General features: G+C 40.2%; 1 protein-coding gene across 50 annotated transcripts in view; it reads left to right on the top strand.

Moving 5' to 3' along the window:
* The window catches only part of LOC130072179 (protein NLRC5-like), a 912375-nt gene that overhangs the window by 880858 nt on the left and 9704 nt on the right, over positions 1 to 21813 (top strand). For 49 of the 50 annotated variants that reach the window (XM_056237149.1, XM_056237148.1, XM_056237144.1 and 46 more), the window contains one exon: positions 10813 to 10986. The exons of the other annotated variant lie outside the window; for it this stretch is intronic. In XM_056237149.1, coding sequence (XP_056093124.1) covers positions 10813 to 10986 — 174 coding nt within the window. The remainder of the gene's footprint in view (positions 1 to 10812; positions 10987 to 21813) is intronic. 50 annotated transcript variants of the gene reach the window in all.

The following is a 21813-nucleotide window of genomic DNA, read 5'->3' as shown; positions in this document are numbered from 1 at the left end:
AGAGCCAGTTACTGCTTTTCTCAGCAGCACTTGACATGGACTTGATGGCCTGTTGGAGACATCGACCCTTCACCCCTATCTTTCTCAGCAAACTGGTGGTAGATGTAGCAACAAATCCCCTGCATCCTACCTCTACTGGGAAGATACTGGTCTTCCAGCCATTCTGGGATTCTTCAGCTGCTAGGTCGGAATATTTATTCTTTTTCCTCTCATAAGCCTCTTCAACTCCATCTTCCCATGGTACTGTTAATTCCACAACATATACTAGTTTTGTTGTTGGAGACCACAGGACCATGTCTGGTGGAGTGTTGTAGCCACTATTTCTGGGGGAAATACAAGCTTCTTATCAAGGTCAACTTCCAACTTTCAATCCCGCGCTGACTGCAGGATGCTTGTATCCTTAGGTGCTGTACTCTGTTTCTGATTTTGGCCAGCTGGTACGAAGTTTGTGAAGTTGACCTGTACTGCCGATGTTTGTGGGATATTGTTTGTGGTGGTTCGCTTCTGTTGCATTATTGATGCCAGTTCTCTGAGTACTTGGTTATGCCGCCAAGTATAGCGCCCTTGTGTGAGACTTGTAGTACACTCTGATAGAATGTGCCTTAGGGATGCAGGTACTTGACAAAGGGAACAGGCAGGATCTTCTCCATACCACACTTTCAGATTTTGGGGGGAGGGTAGCAGGTCCTATGTAGCCCTGATGACAAAACTCAGCCGAGCTCCCTCCATCTGCCAGATGTCACGCCAGCTGAGCTTTTTTTTCTCCAGGCCCTCCCAGTTGGTCCATCTCCCTTGCTTGGGTATTGATACGGCTTTGGCATGTCGCTCTCCATCCTCCTGTCTCCTAGCCTCCTCTACCACTAGCTGTCTCTTCTGCACTGATGTTGCTTTATGCCACAGAGGAGTTTTGGGGATGAGTCCAAACCCTGCCCTTCCATGCTGTACTTGTCCAACCACATCTCTGAAATGAAGCGCAGACTTTGCACTCGGAACAGCCTCTGATGGAGTCCATTTTCTTCCTGCTACCACCCGGGGGGCTGCTGTTCGAATGACTGCATCCTCAGATTCAGATAAGGTCATGACGAGCCTTGCTTTGGTGCATTTGAACTCTTCAACGAGCCCTGTGATTGGTAATTCCAACTTGCCATGTCCATAAAGTCCAACAGAACTTAAACAACGTGGAATTCCAAGCCACTGCTTCAGCTTTGTGCTTACTAGCCGTTCCAACTTTTCAACATTGGCTATGGGGATCTCATATACGGTTAACGGCCACAAGAGTCTTGGGAGTATTCCAAACTGAAAACACCATACTTTGAGTTTTCCTGGCAACAAGGTCTTATTGATGCGCTCCATGTACATGCTAGTAACATTTTTTAGTTGTTCGAACTGATCAGTGTCTTTGAGCTTTGCATCATACCATCTCCCCAAGCTCTTTACTGGTACTTCTGAGATAGTTGGGACAGGTGTTCCACTACCATGAAATCTTTGGTCTGTAACTTGGCGTTTCATGATGGAGATGCTTCTGCACTTATTGGGCTTTAACTTCATCCTCGCCCATGTTATATTTGGATGAAGTTTCTCCAGCAATCTTTTGCTGTAGGGGACAGTTGTTGTGAGTGTTGTTAGATCGTCCAAATAGGCTCGAATTGGTGGTAACCTCTGATTACTTTGTAGTCGTTCTCCTCCCACGACCCATTTCGAGGCTCTAATAATGATCTCCATTGCCATCGTGAAGGCCAATGGGGAGATGGTACATCCCGCCATGATACATATTTCCAGCGGTTGCCAATTTGTGGTGAAGCCTGACGTAGTAAGGCAAAACTGTAGATCCTGGAAGTAGTGTTTCACTAGATTTGTGATTGTAGTCGGAACCTGGAAGAAATCAAAGGCAGCCCACAGAACTGGATGAGGAACTGGACCATAGGCATTGGCCAGATCAAAGAACAAGACGTGAAGATCTTTCCCCTCTTTCTTTGCAGGTCTGGATTTGATGCCATATAATGCTGTTATGTCCCAGGCTTCCCGAAAAGCCTGCGATGCCAGCCTTTTGAATTGAAGTGTCAATGAAGTGGTTTTGTTTTAAATACTGTGTCAGTCATTGTGCCAATACACTGAAAAAGATCTTGCCTTCAATGTTCAGCAGGTTTTTCTGGCGGAATTGTTCAAGGGTGGTCGAGTTCTTTTCTTTTGGGATGAACACCCCTCCCGCTCTTCGCCAGGCTTTCTGAATAATTTGCTTGACCCACGCCACCTTCATGTTCTTCCACAGAATTTTCAAAACATCTGGAGCGTTCTTGTAGACACTATACGGTACGGCGTTAGGGCCTGGTGCAGATGTCAATCTTGCCTTTTTCACTACCTGCTTCACCTCGCTTAGCTTGGGAGGGCTGATATCAAACTGATGTTGTGGTGATGATATTGGAGGGATGTCAGTGGGGACAACGATCGGTTCATCTTTTTTCCCATCTGTATAGATGGTTCTCAGATGCTCTTCAACCTGGTCTTTTGATATTTTCAGGGATCCACTCTTCTCCTTTGTGAATATGCCTTTCACAAATTTAAACGGGTCTTCATAGAAATCAGTTCAGGCTTTTTCTTTCTTGTTCCGGCGCATCTGTAAGCTTTCTGCTCGGCGGGGTTTTGAGAGCCTGTGCTTTAGGTCCTCTTGAAGTACGTTGATGCCTTCCCTTTCTTCCACTGTCGCCTTTCTCCAGAACTTCCTTAGCCGTCGCCTCTCTTTTACAAGTTGTTGGATTTATTGCAGCCGACGGGACTTGGGGGCGGGAAGCATGTTTCTTTTTGACTTGTTCCTTTACTCCATATTTCTCCTCTCCGTAGCTGTAAATAAGGTCGCCCATCTTCTCCAGCTTTTTCTCGGCTGACTCTTTGATGTTATTTAGGATAAGGCTTAAGTCTGTGTTGTAGTGTTGCTTTCGTCAACGAAAATTATGACTAAATATTGTCGTCAACGAACCTTTATCACGTGACGAAAACGAGACGAGACCCAACGTAAATGCTGGTCATGTGACGATGACTATAACTAAATGTATAATGCAATATTGTTGACGAATAAAAACGAGACTAAATGTGGTTTACAAAATAAAAACTATGCTAAAATGTCTCTTCATTTTCGTTGACCAAAACGAGACGAGACGAAATGTTATTTAACGTTTCTTCTCGTTTAGGCTACTTGCATTATTATTATTATGCAGCATTTCTGTTTCCTGTGTCACTTCAGGGGCTGCATCAGATCGCACTGCGCAGACGCAGGTGACTTCACATCCTCAAGCCCCACTCGCAGCATTATTTAGAAGATGCAGGTGCGTGAGTTACGGCTGTTTCACACATACTCCGTGTGTAGTGCGTATGCAGTGCGTGTTGCAGTGTCTATGCAGTAATGCAGGAGCTGCACGCGCTATTGTGCTTTCACGTGTGCTGCGTTTGCAGTGCGCAACTGATCTACGGCTGTACCACAATCACAACATTTATTCTCTATTTTTTATTTCAAATCAATATTTTTAGCCTACATCCATTATGTTGCGTTGTTGAGGTACTGTGTAAATCTCTGCTCTGCAGTTATGCACGCACCGCTCCTGGAGCGCATTGCCGGACCGCATCCGCGTGCGGTGTGAGCGCTCTAACCATAGGCTCTAACCTATTAACATGGGTGCGGGGAAAAATACGCACCACATACGCACTGCAAATGGAGTATGTGTGAAACAGGCGTTAGCATAAACGACAACAAACAAAGTTAAGTCTGACACAGAGAAAGGGGTTCGTCTTTGGAAGAAAAGGAAGAAATGACATTTGGAAAAACTTTCATTTCATCATTTGTGCAGGCTACTTCTAACATGTTTGGTTGGTAAAATAAATATGTTGTAAATTCAAATCAGAGCGTCTTCCGTGTCTGGAATGGATGTATTCTTGAGTCTATAAGGTAACAAAAATATAATAAGATAACTATAAATAGGTAAGATTGTTTGAAATGGGTTTGGCTAAAAGAAAATTTTGGTTTCGTCTATACTACTATGTACTTATACTATATTGACAGGGTTAAATAGAATTGCATTACCAAAAAGAGACTAAAATACAATTTTCATTGACTAAAACTAGACTATGTCTTTCGTCGACTAAAACTAGACTGAAATGTCATCAGTTTTCGTCGACTAAAACTAGACTAGACTAAAAAGAGTATGAATGTGACTAAAACTAATAAAAACTAAAATGACAGCTTGACACAAAGACTAGACTAAAACTAAAATTAAAACAGGCCGCCAAAAACAACACTACTGTGTTGATGGTTTCCCACTCCTTGCTGTTAGATTTTGGCCATTTCACCAACGGCTTACGTACCTGCATGTTTTCTTTTTTGCGGTGGGCTGGTTGTTGTCTTGGACTGGTGGTTCTGCCTGAAGCTTCCTGCTCATTCCCTGGTGCTGATTCTCTGCGGACTGTGGGGTTCTTCCTGCCGTTGATTCTCATCCGACTGATTTAACCTTCTTCTTGACAGAATCTGGTCCTGGGTTGGTGGTTTTCAGGAATCTGGCCCTGGGTTGGTGGTTTTCAGGCATTTCTTCCGTCCTTGATGTACCTTAACCCTCTGGGTTCTTAAGGTGTTTTTGGGTCCTTGAGATGTTTTGACATGCCCTGACATTTGTGCTTTTTTCAGTTGCTTCTAAACATGTTAATGGCACAGGTGAAATTACACTCTATTTAGCACAAACAGGGCTACCATAATATGTGAGCAACATCTATGTACATGTTTGTATTTTTGAGAGAATATTGTTTATGCATGGTTATTGATAAAACTAAAAATTAAAGTTTCTGAAATAAGGCCACAAAACACTTACTAAATATGTGTCCACAAGACTTTTGACTAATGGATGTTGTGGCCTAGAGTTTTTGCTTCAAAATGATCTGAAAATCATCCTGCCTAATCATTCACATAAAATAATAGATTGTTATAAATTGTGAAAAACATTTTTTTGTTTGGAAAGGCAATATGCGAATGGGCGTGAACGGCCCAACCCCCTCATGTGTAATTAGGGGATTCTCACCTGAGAAGACAAAGACCCTGCATAATAATGAGCCTTTCATTCAGGTGTGTCACACAAGAAAGAATGCAAGGACAATATATATACGTACATATATACACACACGTATGTATATATATATATATAAATAATCAAAATATAAATGAAAGTCAAAAGCACATTTTTAGTCATACCTGGAAACAAATCCTGTTCAAATAGGTTTTATGGGCCATTCTATAGAATTGGTTCAAAGTTAGAGTTGGAAACATCTTGAAAAGAAAATAGTCTTTTTCCATACATCTCTTATAAAGTATTATTTTTTTAAAGTAGGCCAATACAATTTATTATACATATTTCAAAGTTAAGGATTCATTATTTTGATATAGCCTAGCTTGCATTGGAACAAACACTATAACAGTTGATTAGTTTATTTTTGACAAAACATACTATATATTTAACATATGAGCAGAAACTGTCTAACAAAAGCTTCTTTGATGTCTATTTTAGAGTAAAAACTTTATAATCTATCCAAAACTAGTCAACGACATGTTGTCATTACAGACATTATTCTATATCGCGATTAGAACAAATCTCGGTTGGCTATAGCAATATAGTTTGGATGTGTTAATCTAAAAATAACGTTTACTAATGTAGGAGCGAGAGTGAATGAACGCACAGATGTTGTAATAACATCGCGCACGCGTCTGTGCCATTCATTCATTCACACAAAGACACGCGATTCATATTTAAACAGTCTTTTTGCAGTTTACAGACACTATTCAATAACGCGATTAGAACAAAGCACTTAAAGGCATACTATGCAGAAATTGTGTTTTTGTCAAACAGCGACCCCTATAGTCGCTGTGGAATACTTGCACTGTCGTAAATAGCTAGCTAGACATATGTGAAAATTATTGGACTGGTCTAATTATCAACAATGGATGAATGAACAGCATCGTAAAAAAATGGCATACTACAAGCAAGAACACATACAACAACATAGAACACAAACAAGTTTAGAAATAAGAGATTTATTTACTAGTCCATCAACAAGATCACCAGATCAGCATTGCGGTTGCATCCAGCTGCTTTTTAGCTCGCACCGTCTAGTGAAAGGCGAAAGCCCGACCGAGTGCGACTGTCACAACTCTGAAGGAAATAGTCAAAGGATTCAGTTGCGAGTAAACAGTAATTTATGGAGCACAATAGTAGATTTTTGTGTGGGTCAAAATGGAAGCAGGCAGAAGAAGACTCAGGCTCGGCAACGCAGGGACGCAGTGGGCAGACACAGATGCAGGAACAGGTAGAAATTCCTCCGGGAAAATCTCAGGAAATCACTGCATGGGTACAGGACTGGAATGCAGGAGAACACGGCGAGTAGAACCCTGGTAGCCTCAACAACCATCTGACAAAGACAGGACGAGGTAACAAACAATATATAGGACATCCTCATTCAAAACAGCTGGCGCTGATCAGCTCATCAGCCGCGCTGATCAGCCGCGCCCACTCACACAACATGGACACACATAGCGAGGGCGAATCAGGGACTCTTTTCCGGTTCCTTACGCGGTCAGATTCTCTTTTCCTTTTCCTAATCTCTTCCGACCGCATTTTCTTTCCTTTATTCATCGTCGAGTATCACGTCTGAAATGCGCGCAAGTGTCTTCGTGCTTCATATGTTGTTGTTGATGTGTGTGACGTCGTTGCCGTAAAGAATGTCGTGATTCTCGCGAAATTTGTCGGGGGCGCTCCTCTCAATCTTGCATTGCTGGTTTTTCCAGCGGCGTCCCCCCCCCAAGCTTTACTACCAGGATGATTCGCCCTACTATGAGTTTGTTTACCACCGAAATGACTTTGAAGCTGTTATATTAAGGTACAATTCTTGCATAGTGTGCCTTTAAGAATAAACTTACTTCATCAGCTGGATCCGTGCTCCTCGAAATGAAACTACCAGCACTTCTGAGGTAACTTTTTGGATGTTTTATGCAGCTGATGTGGGCGTTTTCATGGCTTGCCTCAACGTTTGCGTTTGAATAGCGCGCGCTCTCAGTGGGCGTGGCCACATTAACATGTCATACGCTATAATTAGCTGAAAGGAAAAAGACTGACATCTCTCTCTTTTCATACAGATTACATAAACTTAGAATAGTTGTTTTTTATATAAATTACTTCATTTAAAAGAAGAGAATTTCAGCTTCATAACGAAAAATCTTTCGTGCCTTTTTTGACAAGTATGTACTTAATTACAGTTAATCTTCGGACGCGTTTCAGAATGGACTTCACTGACAGAGAGAATGCAGAACTCGCATCAAGTTTTTTTTTCTTTATTTGGCAACAAGCAGAACACTTTGTTTCTATTGTGAGTATCCACAAAAAAAATAGACACTTAACAGGATCTAATGATGTACAGCACTTATATGTAAGATCAAAATCAACAGAGTAATTTGAGTCTCTTTTGCACTGATAAGAAAAAAAGATTGAGCCCGTTGTGCCGGTGCGATTGCCGACCCCAGGGGGTTAAGACCATGGGTTGATGTTACTTTCGCCCATCCACACACGCAAATCTGAAGAACATGTCCAACTGCTGGTTTCTCAAGAGTCTTGCTACTTTTTTCATTTGATGTCAAGAGACTATATACAAATAATTGGGTGCCGATACAATATGTATTGTGATTTGTTTTTAACACCAGACTATGTGGAAAAGTTAAATCATACACTTATACAGACTGTACAGACTGTACATACTATTATGAGGTTTAAAATACCTTTTGTAAAGCTGCAATTTAATTTTAATAAATATTGATTATGGAATAAGAAAAATCTATTTTAAAGCGGTAAACAAAAAAATTGCGATTTTATGCTGGTCAAATGCACCCGGGTGCCGCATGATTAACATCGAACAACATCAGTATCACACGTGCACGCAGAACGCACATGTAGGAAACCTTGTGAATTACTGCCGTTTCACACCGCAAGCGTGAGCAGCGCGTTTTTTTTTTTTTTTTCGGCATGCATGTTAATCAATGAGTGCATTCACACCGGGAGCAGCGCGTGAGCACCCACATAGCAAATGTTTTCTGGCCCAGCTCCGGGCCACACAATCACTTTTCCCTCGGCCCAAGTACCGCAAAGAATGACGGTACTGAAGTGGCCCAGAACTGGATTAAAGACAAGGGTCACACATGGGCCATAACCGGCCCGAATCTCAGCCAGTTAATCACCCTTAACTGGCCCTGAAGTGGCCCAGAACTGGATTAAAGACAAGGGTCACACATGGGCCATAACTGGCCCGAATCTCAGCCAGTTAACCCTTAACTGGCCCTGAAGTGGCCCAGAACTGGATTAAGGACAAGAGTCACACATGGGCCATAACTGGCCCTGAATAGGACCAAAACAGGTTTTATTTTTGGTACCAAGTCTCAGCCATAAGTTAACCTTATCAACACCAGAAACCCCAAAACTGAGCCATAACTCAGCCTAATCTTACCAAACCATATGAACAAATAAGTCACAGGAAAATTAAATTCTGAAAATTGCTTTATTTAACAATAATGTACACGCCAAAAATACATTTTTAAATTACATCTAGAATTGTGTAACTGTGTGAAGGCTATTTTAGTACATTCAAAGCTTAACATCTTATTAGCACCTCAAAAAAGTGCATTTAATTTCAAAATGTTCTTGTCTGTCTTTAACAGTTACTTATTGTAGTAATGCACAAGCCAAAACATTTAATAATAATGAAAATTCACATCTAGAATTGTGTAACTGTGTGAAGGCTATTTTTTTTTTGTACATTCAAAGCGCAACATCCTATTACCTCAAAGTGCATTTAATTTCAAAATGTTCTGGTCTGTCTTAAAGGAACACTCCACCGTTTTTTCATATTAAACTATGTTATTCCCTTAACTAAGACGAGTTGATACATACCTCTCTCGTCTCAGTGTGGCACTCAATCGCTCTGACGCGCGGCAACATTTTGATAGCACTTAGCTTAGCCCAGTTCATTCATTAGGATCCAAACAGAGATGAAGTTAGAAGCGACCAAACACCTCCACGTTTTCCCTATTTAAATACAGTTACACGACCAAGTATGGTGAAACAAAATAAAACATGGCGCTTTTCTAAGCGGGTAAAATGGATAATAATGTATGGCGGAATAGCACTTGAACCCGGCGCAGTAATATAACTATATCATCGGGAGAGGATTAAGAGTGATGATATTACTGCACCGAGTTGAAGTGCTATCAAGTGCTATTCTGCCATACATTATAGTTATCCATTATATGTTATAAGGCAATAACATAGTTTAATGGTCTGTTTAATATATTAATGGTCTGTTTAATAAAAAATAAAAAAAAAGTTTAATATGAAAAAACGGTGGAGTGTTCCTTTAAACAGTAGCTTACTTATTGTAGTAATATTGTAGTAATACAGCTAGAGTTGTGTGAACACTATTTTAGTTGCCTGAACAGCCAAGTATACAACATTTTCCAATTCTAACTAAATTAATCTATGAATGAATCTAGCACTGAAATGTAACCATATTATAATGTAATTTTACTCTCAACAAACATAGAGCAAATTAAAACAATTACTTAAAAACAAATTTACACATCAGAATTTGTGTATGTGTGAGGGAGAAAAAAATAGTTCTCAGGAAGTGAAGTACAGCTCTGCAGCCCCTCTTTTCTCCTCAAGCGCTCTCTCCTTCCTCCATCTCTATCAGGAGCAAGCTGAAGCCATCTTGTATAGTTGCTTCTATCTCCTGATCGGGAGCATGTTGTGTCAGACGATTTTTTTCTCACAGCAGCTAAAAGACAAAATATTAAATTAATACAAAATTAATAAATACATATACAAACATTAATCCACCTGTAAATAAATGTAGGTAACAAAATAAAATAAGGTTGCTTTGGTTACATTTTATACAGGAAATGGTTGCTTATAATGTGGCACTATTGAATGACTGTCAAAATACTGTTGTCAAACTCACAACAGTATGACAACAGTATTTTGACAAACAAAACCTTTTTAGCAAACAAAAACCTTAAAAATGTTTAGATATGAAAACTGTGGTGTAAACACATGCTTATCTGTGAATTAACTTTTAATTTATTAACTGTTAAAATAAAACGGCAATTATCCACTAAAGGAATAGTTCAACCAAAAATTTAAATTCTGTCAACATTTCCTCACCTCCACTTGTACGATGCCTGTCTGAGTTTCTTCCTTCTGTTGAACACAGCAGAAATTAAAAAAATAAATGTTTAATCTGTAGAGAACCACTTTCCAATTTAATGTTACATTCCAGTTACCTGTCTGGTCACCAACATTCCTCAAAATGTGTTCTTTGTGTTCATCAAAAGAAACCAACTCATCCAATCTTAAGAGAAAATGATGAGTACATTTTCAGTTTTGTTTGAACTTCCTTTAAAAAACAAGAACAGACATACACACACACACATAAAATAGCAGACATATCCTGATTATCAAATCACAGATTAGATTTAGATATAATTAAATCTGATTATACAACCATTGAATCACTTTGAGCTTTAAAAGTCAATTACTGTTGTTTGTTGCTGATTTCGCTGTGATTTTTCCTATCATTTTAACAGCATTACATTACATCCCGCAGGCCGGTCTATCGCACCGGTCGCGTCAGGTCAAACTCAATGAAAAATCAGAAATTGGAATCGGCCTAGAAATTTGTAATTGGTGCAGTGTTATGTTTATCTCTGGATATAGGCTTAATGTGTGTCATTGTTCTCTACAGGTTGAGTGATTGTGGTGTCACAGATGAAGGTTGTGGTGCTCTGGCTTCAGCTCTGAGATCAAAGCCCTCACACCTGAGAGAACTGGATCTGTCTGGGAATAAACTCGGAAACTCAGGAGTCAAGCAGCTTTCTGATCTACTGGCAAATCCTCACAGTAAACTGGAGGAACTGAGGTAAGATCATCTCTACCATAAAGACTCTGAGTGAATGAAATAGTTTATACAATATATGTTTGGCATTGGCCCCATCCGGTGGTTCAGCGACAGATTCCTGCTTGAACCGTCAGATCCTGCCAGCGGTACAAGGCAGTGGTGAGGAGTCTCCCTGAAGAGGAACATTTACATCTTACTATATTTTTATCCCACAAAAGACAGTAAATCTAACAGTTTAATTAACCAGACGAACTACAAACCAGACAACAGATGCAGGATACAGTGAAGAGGGTTTTTAAAGCACAAATGTTTGCTGTAAATCAACTTGCCTTGTAATGCTTGTGCAAACAGACCTTTTGCAAGAGCGTGAGCATTGCCTCAAAATGTGTGTGTGCAGCTGAAAATAGGGAAGTGGTGTGTGTTTCACCTGAATCAGCGCTGTCATCATATCAGATTTATCACTACATGATTGTCATGGCCGAAATAACACACAATAACAATATATCACCATAACTATAGAAATCCTAAAAAGAAAAATAATGTTATCAGTCAAATTCATCTTTACTCTGTTTATTTTGTTATTTTTGAAAAAGAAGAATCACTCCATCACATACAAAAGGATCAATTACACTTAGTGCGACCAGTTTGAAATAATGGTGACACTTTATCACAAGTTTACAGTAACACAGTTATCATTTTCAAACTATTAGTTTATAGTTAATGAATGTTATAGAATAGTATTTAAGCTGTAGTTAATGTATTAAGAGACAATATACAATTAATTGGGTGCCGATATGATATGTATTGCGATTTTTAAGAATTGCGATTCGATTTTGCAATGTATTGTGATTTGTTTTTAACACTAGACTATGGGGAAAAGTTCAATCATACACTTATACAGCCTTTACATGATGTATAAGATAAGTCATATTTACAAAAACAATTCATCACATCTTTCTGAGTTTCATTTCAAAAGCATCATACAGTACTACATTCTCTTAAATAAATTAAACAAATTCATCATACAGTACTACATTCTCTTGAATAAATTGAACAAATACATTTTTTAACAGTCACTTGTAGACACCTAGTGGAGAAACAATGTAATCGATAAATGCGTTATTTTAAGTGCCAAGTTTCTATCAAAAGCTGATTTACTCTATTTTGATCGCTACCGTAGACATCAGTGTTTAAATTTGAGCTTTAAACTTTTATCCCAGTACTTCTATGATAATTTAAACTATTGTATCACAGAAATATTGATACTATTATGAGCCAAGTAGCGCGAGGGCTTTTCAGTGCATTCAGTCCAGTGTTGCCAACTGTTTTCAAAGGAAAGTAGCTAACGCCTTCCCTAAAAGACACTAGATGACGTCATACGTCAATTAGCATATTCATGATGTCATCGCGTCATTCTTGCGTTCTGCCTTATGTTTTCTCTCTAAATTCATGCTCACATACTGTATTTTAATATAATATAAAATAGCCGATTGTGCAATAATAATTTTCTCATTTCCTTTTTTTTTTTTTGTCAGACAATAGAACGAGTAACTATGATATAGTGAATGACTAAACGTTTTTTATATGTGTAAAATTATCTGAATTGAGAGTTCGGGAACTGGATGAACTAAATCTCTGTTATAGTGAGTATTACAAGTAATAAGCACAAGAAAAGAAAGGAAATTAAAATTGTCTAACTAAATTCTTTAAATATAAAACAAAAGAGAAACAGATGAGTGATAAGTCAGTGAAAAACACTGCTGATTCACGTCTGTCTGCGGCCATGTGCTCATCAGTAGAATGAGCCGCTGCTCCTCTCAGCCATTCACTGAACAGGGCAGACGCAGCTAGAGAGAGTGACGGCAGGAGAAAGAGCTTGCGCTCGCACGACTGATAACATTTGGAGGTTACTGAGATTTGACCAAAGAGCCACTAGATTTGTCACTAGTGGCTTTTTTTAACCCTCTGGGGTCTAAGGTCTTTTTGGGGTCCTTGAGATGTTTTGACATGCCCTGACATTTGTGCTTTTTTCAGTTCCTTATAAACATATTAATGGCACAGGTGAAATTACACTCTATTTAGCACAAACATGGCTACCATAATTTATGAGCAACATGTATGTACATGTTTGTATTTTTGAGAGAATATTGTTTATGCATGGTTATTGAAAAAACTAAAAATTAAAGTTTCTGAAATAAGGCCACAAAACACATACTAAATATGTGTCCACAAGACTTTTGACTAATGGAAGTTGTCGCCTAGAGTTTTTGCTTCAAAATAATCTGAAAATCATCCTGCCTAATCATTCACATAACACAATAGATTCTTTTAAATTGTGAAAAAAAAATTTTGTTTGGCAAGGCAATATGCAAATGGGCGTGAACGGCCCAATCCCATTGTGAATAATTAGTTGCTTCACACCTGAGAAGACAAAGACCCTGCATAATAATGAGCCTTTTATTCAGGTGTGTAACACAAGAAAGAATGCAAGGACAATATATATATATATATATGTATATATATATATGTATATATATATATATATATATATACACATACATGCATACACACACACACACACACACACACACACATATATATATATATATATATATATATATATATATATATATATATATATACTTGGAAACAAATCCTGTTCAAATAGGTTATATGGGCCATTCTACAGAATTGGTTCAAAGTTAGAGTTGGAAACATCTTGAAAAGAAAACTGTCTTTTTCCATAAATGTCTTAGTAGGCCAATACATTTTATCATACATATTTCAAAGTTAAGGATTCATTATTTTGAAATAGCTTGCATTGGAACAAACACTACAACATCTTAGTTGATTAGTTTATTGACAAAACATACTATATATTTAACATATGAGCAGAAACTGCTAACAAAAGCTTATTTGATGTCTATTTTAGAGTAAAACTCTATAATCTATCCAAAACTAGTCAACGAAATGTTGTCTTTTATTTCGTCTGTAACAGTGCGCATCTCTGCATTCATTCATTCATTCTCACACACACACACACACACACACACACACACACACACAGAAACATGATTCAAATTTAAACAGTAGGGTATTTTTGTGTTTACAGACACTAACGTTATTATATATCGTGATTAGAACAAAGCACAAGAATAAAAAACGTACACAATTCTCAGCTCCTCGCTCCTCGAAGTGAAAATAAACCAGCACTGTCCCAGGATTATTCCTCACAGCCGTGCAAGACGACAGTACATTAATCTGACTAAATATAGTGCATTTAAGTGGGCGATTACACGTCTCAATGTGTTGCATCAGATAATTTGCGTTTGAATAGCGCGCGCTCTCCATGGGCGTGTCACATTACCAGAATAATGAGCTGAGAGAACGATAATTAGAACGGCTGACACCTCTCTTTTTATATAGATTACATAAACAGAGAATTTTTATTTTAGTTTTGAATTAGATAATTTAAAAGTACACACTGAAATGATTATAAAGATAAATAGCTCATGCCTGGGTGAATAGTATTCGCTGAGTTTTGTTTAAAAATAAAAATAAAAAATAATTTTTTTTGTTGCGATTTTAAGCATTACAGGGATTTTTCAAAACACATAAATAGAATGGAAAAAAAATAAAATAAAAAATAAATTAATTAATATAAAAAACTAATAATAACAGCCAACCCAAAATTACCTCTACCCCTTCCAAGCTAAATTTTGAATTCCCAAAGATAGCATATGTTCCGCATCTACACCTAAGTATCTTAGAAAGGGACCCCGGATCCTGTTGAATTTAAAGGGTTTGTCTCTTAGTGCAGTGGAAAAGGCTTCATTGGGAATAAAGCCCTTAACAATATTTATCCACTGAGCCACTGATGGGGTTATGTCAGTTATCCATTGTAACAAGATGCTTTTGCGGGCACAATGTAATAGTATTTGCAAGAGATGAACACCCTTAAAACCATGAGGGAGTTCCTCTGGCAGTCCCAGTAAACAGATATTAGGCCCTACAGTAGGTACTCAACCAGAATGTCTATTACTGCCGCGACTCGTGCCGCGGCAAATCCACCGCGGCAAAAATAAACTAGTCGCATTTCAAAGTCCTTCCCGAAATGACCGCCAGGTGGCGCAAAGGGGCATTTATCAAAACAGCCGCAATTGCCGCATTTTGAAACGGGCTAATGTCAATTAACAGTAAGGATGAAATAGTTGAGACTGATTGAATATGTAAAAAATAAAATAAAAATAAACAAACGAAACAGAATAGAACAAACCTTTAGAACAAAAAAATAATAATAATAAAAACATAAATAGTTTAGCCTATAGGCTAACAGATTCGGTTAAATTTAACGAAAGCAAAACGTAAAGTAAAAGTAGGCTACATTTAAACAGAATATAACAAACTTTTAGAGCAGAACATTTTATGAATCAAAAGTTAAAATAGGCCTCTCTCGCAATTAGGTGCAATGACGCTAAACTATTGAGGAATGAGAGGATTGAAGAGCACTTCTCTCGTGTGCGCGCACTGACTGCTGAAGTACCGAACTTCTGGGAAATTCTCAGTGAGAAAAGTTGTGGTCGAGTGATAGAACTTAGGTTTCAATAATTTAGATTTAGATTACACGGGTTCAAATCCTGAATAAACACGGTAGCCTATTTATAAAATACAATTCCATGCATTTCCATTTTACACAAAGGAACAAATATTATCCAACAGATTGACTGAATTTATATCAATCTGTATAATAATTCCAATCGTAATTTCAAAAGCAGAAAAAAAAACAAAAAAACTTCATGGGGTTCCATAGGCTACGTTTTTAAAAACATTGTGTAACAAGGTGTGATATGCTGGTGGGGGATTTCCCCCCTCCACAGTAATCAATGCTTAGCCTAATTCACCAATAGACCATATCAAATATATATATATATATATATATATATATATATATATATATATATATATATATATATATATATATATATATATATATATATATATTTAAAATATGCAACACGCACGTTTAAACAACAAACAATAAAATCTGAACCGGCGCTTCTGCTCCTGTATTGAGAGATAACATGCAGCGCGTTTCAGTGATGATCCTGGTTCCAGTGGCCTTAATACATTCATGGCTTTTCAAAATGTCTCAAAGCGTTTTGTGATGTATTTGAATTAAATATTGAAGTTTATAATTAAGTGTTTTGGCACATCACGCCGAGTGGCGCTACGCATTATTCTAAAGTCGGGTTTTATTCTGACATGTTGAAATAGAGTTCAACAAACACGGCGGCGCTTTCACTTGAATTTATTTTTTCTCATAACAGCTAAAAGAACTTAATAGGCTATCCTACTCCGTAATTTTTGGTCCTACAGATAAGATATCATCTTTTAAAACAGTAAAAGGTCTACAATATGCTAACGATAAAACGTTTTCTTGCTCATGTGAGCGAACACACTGGAGAAACAAACGTTTGGGCATTTCACAGTGAGTAAATTCATGGCCGAGTGGAAGAACTTACGGTTCAATCATTTAGATGACACGGGTTCAAATCCCGCACAAACATGGACTTTTGTCAATTTTATATTAGCCTATTAATGCATTTTATATCCTATTATTAATGCAGAGAGATTTGTCTAGTTCTAAAACTCTGTTACACCATATAGGCCTAGTTTTTGCTTATATTATAAAATAAAATTGCCATGCATTTCCATTTTACACTGGAACAAATAGTATCCAACAGAACGACTTAACATCTAATACCAATCGTAATTTCAAAAGCAATTATGTAAAAAAAAAAAAAAAAAAAATTATATACACTCACCGGCCACTTTATTAGGTACACCTGTCCAACTGCTCGTTAACACTTAATTTCTAAGCAGCCAATCACATGGCGGCAACTCAGTGCATTTAGGCATGTAGACATGGTCAAGACAATCTCCTGCAGTTCAAACCGAGCATCAGTATGGGGAAGAAAGGTGATTTGAGTGACTTTGAACGTGGCATGATTGTTGGTGCCAGAAGGGCTGGTCTGAGTATTTCAGAAACTGCTAATCTACTGGGATTTTCACGCACAACCATCTCTAGGGTTTACAGAGAATGGTCCGAAAAAGAAAAAACATCCAGTGAGCGGCAGTTCTGTGGGCGGAAATGCCTTGTTGATGCCAGAGGTCAGAGGAGAATGGCCAGACTGGTTCGAGCTGATAGAAGGGCAACAGTGACTGAAATAACCACTCGTTACAACCGAGGTATGCAGCAAAGCATTTGTGAAGCCACAACACGCACAACCTTGAGGCGGATGGGCTACAACAGCAGAAGACTCCACCGGGTACCACTCATCTCCACTACAAATAGGAAAAAGAGGCTACAATTTGCAAGAGCTCACCAAAATTGAACAGTTGAAGACTGGAAAAATGTTGCCTGGTCTGATGAGTCTCGATTTCTGTTGAGACATTCAGATGTTAGAGTCAGAATTTGGCGTAAACAGAATGAGAACATGGAACCATCATGCCTTGTTACCACTGTGCAGGCTGGTGGTGGTGGTGTAATGGTGTGGGGGATGTTTTCCTGGCACACTTTAGGCCCCTTAGTGCCAATTGGGCATCGTTTAAATGCCACGGCCTACCTGAGCATTGTTTCTGACCATGTCCATCCCTTTATGGCCACCATGTACCCATCCTCTGATGGCTACTTCCACCATGTCACAAAGCTCTAATCATTTCAAATTGGTTTCTTGAACATGACAATGAGTTCACTGTACTAAAATGGCCTCCACAGTCACCAGATCTCAACCCAATAGAGCATCTTTGGGATGTGGTGGAACGGGAGATTCGCATCATGGATGTGCAGCCGACAAATCTGCGGCAACTGTGTGATGCCATCATGTCAATATGGACCAAACTCCCTGAGGAATGCTTCCAGCACCTTGTTGAATCTATGCCACGAAGAATTGAGGCAGTTCTGAAGGCAAAAGGGGGTCCAACCCGTTACTAGCATGGGGTACCTAATAAAGTGTCCGGTGAGTGTATATAGCCTATAGGTGTCACGAAGAGGCTGAGGCGGTCGGATCCATTCGCAGATATTTATTGGTAAATGGTAAATGGACTGCATTTATATAGCGCTTTCACAGACCCAATGGCCACCAAAGCGCTTTACATTTGCCTCACATTCACCCATTCACACACTCATTCATACACCGACGGGCGACGGCAGCCATGCAAGGCGCCATCCAGCTCGTCGGGAGCAGCCGGGGTTAGGTGTCTTGCTCAAGGACACCTCGACACTTGGTCAGGTGGAACCGAGGATTGAACCACCAACCTTCCGGTTTGTAGACAACCCACATGAACCACTGAGCCACTGCCGCCCGAATTATTGAAGGAGATGACAAACTGAGAACAAGCAGACAAAAACTAAAAAGATGTCAAGGGCAATCCAGAATCGTAGTCAAACACGCAATGGTCAGAGGCAGGCAGCAAAGGTTCACAAAACTATATCAGAGCTCATGCGGGCACTCCAGCCGCTGATTGTCACATAACCCCCCCCCTCTAAGGAGCGGCTTCCAGACTCTCCTAAGAGCTCTGGGGGGAGGTCAACGGGGGATGGGATGGAGGGCCAGTTCCGTGGAGAGGCAGGGAACCTGGAGACAGGAGCAAGACCCGGGACCACGGAGAAGCAAGCTTCGCAGGCAGCCCAGGCGGGGCATGCTTGGCAGGGAACCAGGCCGGAGCACAACAGACAGTAGAACAGGGCGGAGCACACTGAACACGGGAACGGAGTAGATCACACCTAACTGGGCTAGCCGGAACCAGTAATCCAGGAAGCTCAGACGTAGGCAGTAGAGCAAAGGTCCATGTAGATGCCGCCCCCATGGCCCTCTCAGGGTACCTACTAGCAAAGGTCCATGTAGACGCAGCCCCCAAGGCCCTCACAGGGTACCTCCTGCCCCCCCCCAAAAAATACTTGGGGAAATCCACGGGAGGAAGGTGCTTGAAGGGCGCCGGCAGGGCGAAGCGCAGAGGCGGGGCCGGCAGGGCGAGGTGCAGAGGCGGGCCCGGAAGGGCGAGGCGCAGAGGCGGGCCCGGAAGGGCGAGGCGCAGAGGCGGGCCCGGCAGGGCGAGGCGCAGAGGCGGGGCCGGAAGGGCGAGGCGCAGAGGCGGGGCCGGCAGGGCGAGGAGTCTGGGAACGCCCTCCGGAGCCTGGCGAGCCAAACGAGTCCTCCCTCTCTTCCTTCTGCGACGGCGCTTCACTGGGCTAGATTCACTACTGGACGTACTTGACTCAGTAGACTCACTTGACACAGTAGACCCACTTGACACAGTAGACTCGGTAGACTCACTTGACACAGTAGACTCGGTAGACTCACTTGACACAGTAGACTCACTTGACACAGTAGACTCGGTAGACTCACTTGACACAGTACTTGATTCACTTGACTCGGGACTTGATTCGGGGCTAGATTCACTTGACTCGGGACTTGACTCACTTGACTCGGGACTTGACTCACTTGACTCGGGACTTGACTCACTTGACTCACTTGACTCACTTGACTCGGGACTTGACTCACTTGACTCGGGACTTGACTCACTTGACTCGGGACTTGACTCACTTGAGTCGGCCGCACTTGATTCACTTGACTCGGCCGGCGGAACCTCCGCGGTCTCCGGATTGGCAAATCCAACAGGACCAGTGCGGAATACGGGCTCGAGTGGGCATACGTGAGTCGCGGGTTTGGTAAGACTGCAGTGAGGAGCTGGCTCGGCCGGATAGAACGGGAACGTGGCTATGGAACAGTCCACGAAGCAAGCCTCAGCAATGTACCGGTCCAGAGTCCAATCGGTAATGTCGCTCGGCATCCATCGAGCGATCCGGTAATCCAGCCCGTTCCGAAACAGGCCTATGAGCTGGATTTCATCGAGCGTTCCGAGATGGCAAATGGAGAGGAAGTCCTTAGCATAGCTTTGGACGGACTGGTTCACTTGAAACATTACCGAGAGATATTCTCTCAGGGCCCGGTTGCTGACGACTATGGGAGAGACTGCTGGAGCAACTGGTGGTTCCATTTTGCGGTGAGTTGTTCGGTAATCTGCTGGATCCTGATGTGGTGAAGTATTCTGTCACGAAGAGGCTGAGGCGGTCGGATCCATTCGCAGATATTTATTGAAGGAGATGACAAACTGAGAACAAGCAGACAAAAACTAAAAAGATGTCAAGGGCAATCCAGAATTGTAGTCAAACACGCAATGGTCAGAGGCAGGCAGCAAAGGTTCACAAAACTATATCAGAGTCCAAGTTCAAACACAAAAGATCAAGTCCAAGCACGGAGAAACAAGAGGTACAAACTAAGACCGAGTTTGGGTAAAACAATACTTCACCAATGGGCACAGAACAGAACAGTCCAGATAAAGGGTTGCTGAGGGTGCACAGGTGAAACTGATGAAACCATAATAAAACATAATGAGTCCATGGTGGAACATAACACAGGAAGAGAGTGCCCTCCAGTGGCTCATGCGGGCACTCCAGCCGCTGATTGTCACAATAGGCCTATATAGCCTATTTTTTGGATTCCCTACATTGAGTTTTTAAAACATGGTTTTAAGCAAGGTGCGATTTGCCAGGGGGGACGGGGATTTCCTTCTGGTCTAAACATCCCTGCTTCTGCTGAATTATTTTAACCCCCCACCCCCTTCCTCCGCAGTAATCAGTGCTAATAGGCTTAGGCTACTTCACCAATAGACCATATAAAATATATAAAATAAAGATATGCAACAGGCACGTTTAAATGACAAACAATAAAATCAAACCCAGCGTTTCAGTTACAGTAGCCTACGTTCGTGGTTCCAGTGGCCTTAATGTAGGCCCTATGCACGGCTTTTCAAAATGTCACAAAGCATTTTGAGATTATTTTGAATGAAATATTGAAGTTTATAATTAAGTGTTTTGGCACATCACGCCGAGTGTCGCTATTGTTCTAAAGTCGGGTTTTATTCTGGCATGTTGAATTAGTGTTCTACAAACGCGGCGGCGCGTTCACTTGGATTTATTTTTCTCATAATGGCTAAAATAACTTAATAGGCTACTAGTAAACTTTTATTAATATTAGGCTAACAACATTTTAGCTGTCGTCTCTGTCTCCGGGAACTGCTCGTCACAAAACTGAACCGACAGCCACTTGCCTCAGCTCAGTCACGACAAGAAATCGGCTATGTCTAAAGCCTTTAAATGTCTAAATATTTAATAAACGTTATCTGATTATGTAATCCATCTGAAACTGAGAGGTACAGTGGATCTACTTAAACATGTTTAGCTATGTGAGCGCTTCCCAATGAGGACAAGGCAAGGGGAAAATCTCGCTCTAATTAAATAGGCTAAATCGCCCTGAATTAAAATGTAAAAACAAATCAAATAATTTATTTGTTGAAATGTTGCGCTATTGTTTTATTTAAGTTCATAATTATTCTATAAATGTTATTTAGTTTAACAGCAGCACAACGAAGCACTGTGGTTCGAGATTTATTTGAATAAAAAAGAAAAACTTATTGAAATTGAATGAATTATTGAAATTAAATATTTAGTAATAAAGTTTCATGACAGAATAGGTGTTAATGTTCCTCTTTCATATGGAGATGTCGGATAGCCAGGCCAATGAGCAGGCAAAGGCTAAATTCTTTTAAGGATAAATCTCTCGATGTGTCCAAATGTAGGCCCTATATCTTATTTAATTATAAATATAGTTTATTTTTTGTATTTAAAGTTTTTCACACAAAATTTAAATTAAAGTGTTCAATCCAGTTGTTTCAACTGTTTTTTATAGAGTTTTAGAATGTTTGAAGCAGTGTGTATGATTGTCA

This window comes from Rhinichthys klamathensis, unplaced genomic scaffold, assembly GCF_029890125.1.
Source record: "Rhinichthys klamathensis goyatoka isolate OS25496 unplaced genomic scaffold, OSU_Roscu_1.1 h1tg000481l_1, whole genome shotgun sequence".
Classification (NCBI taxonomy): domain Eukaryota; kingdom Metazoa; phylum Chordata; class Actinopteri; order Cypriniformes; family Leuciscidae; genus Rhinichthys; species Rhinichthys klamathensis.
The sequence above is the reverse complement of the archived record's forward strand: the minus strand, read 5'-3'. Positions and strand labels throughout refer to the sequence as shown.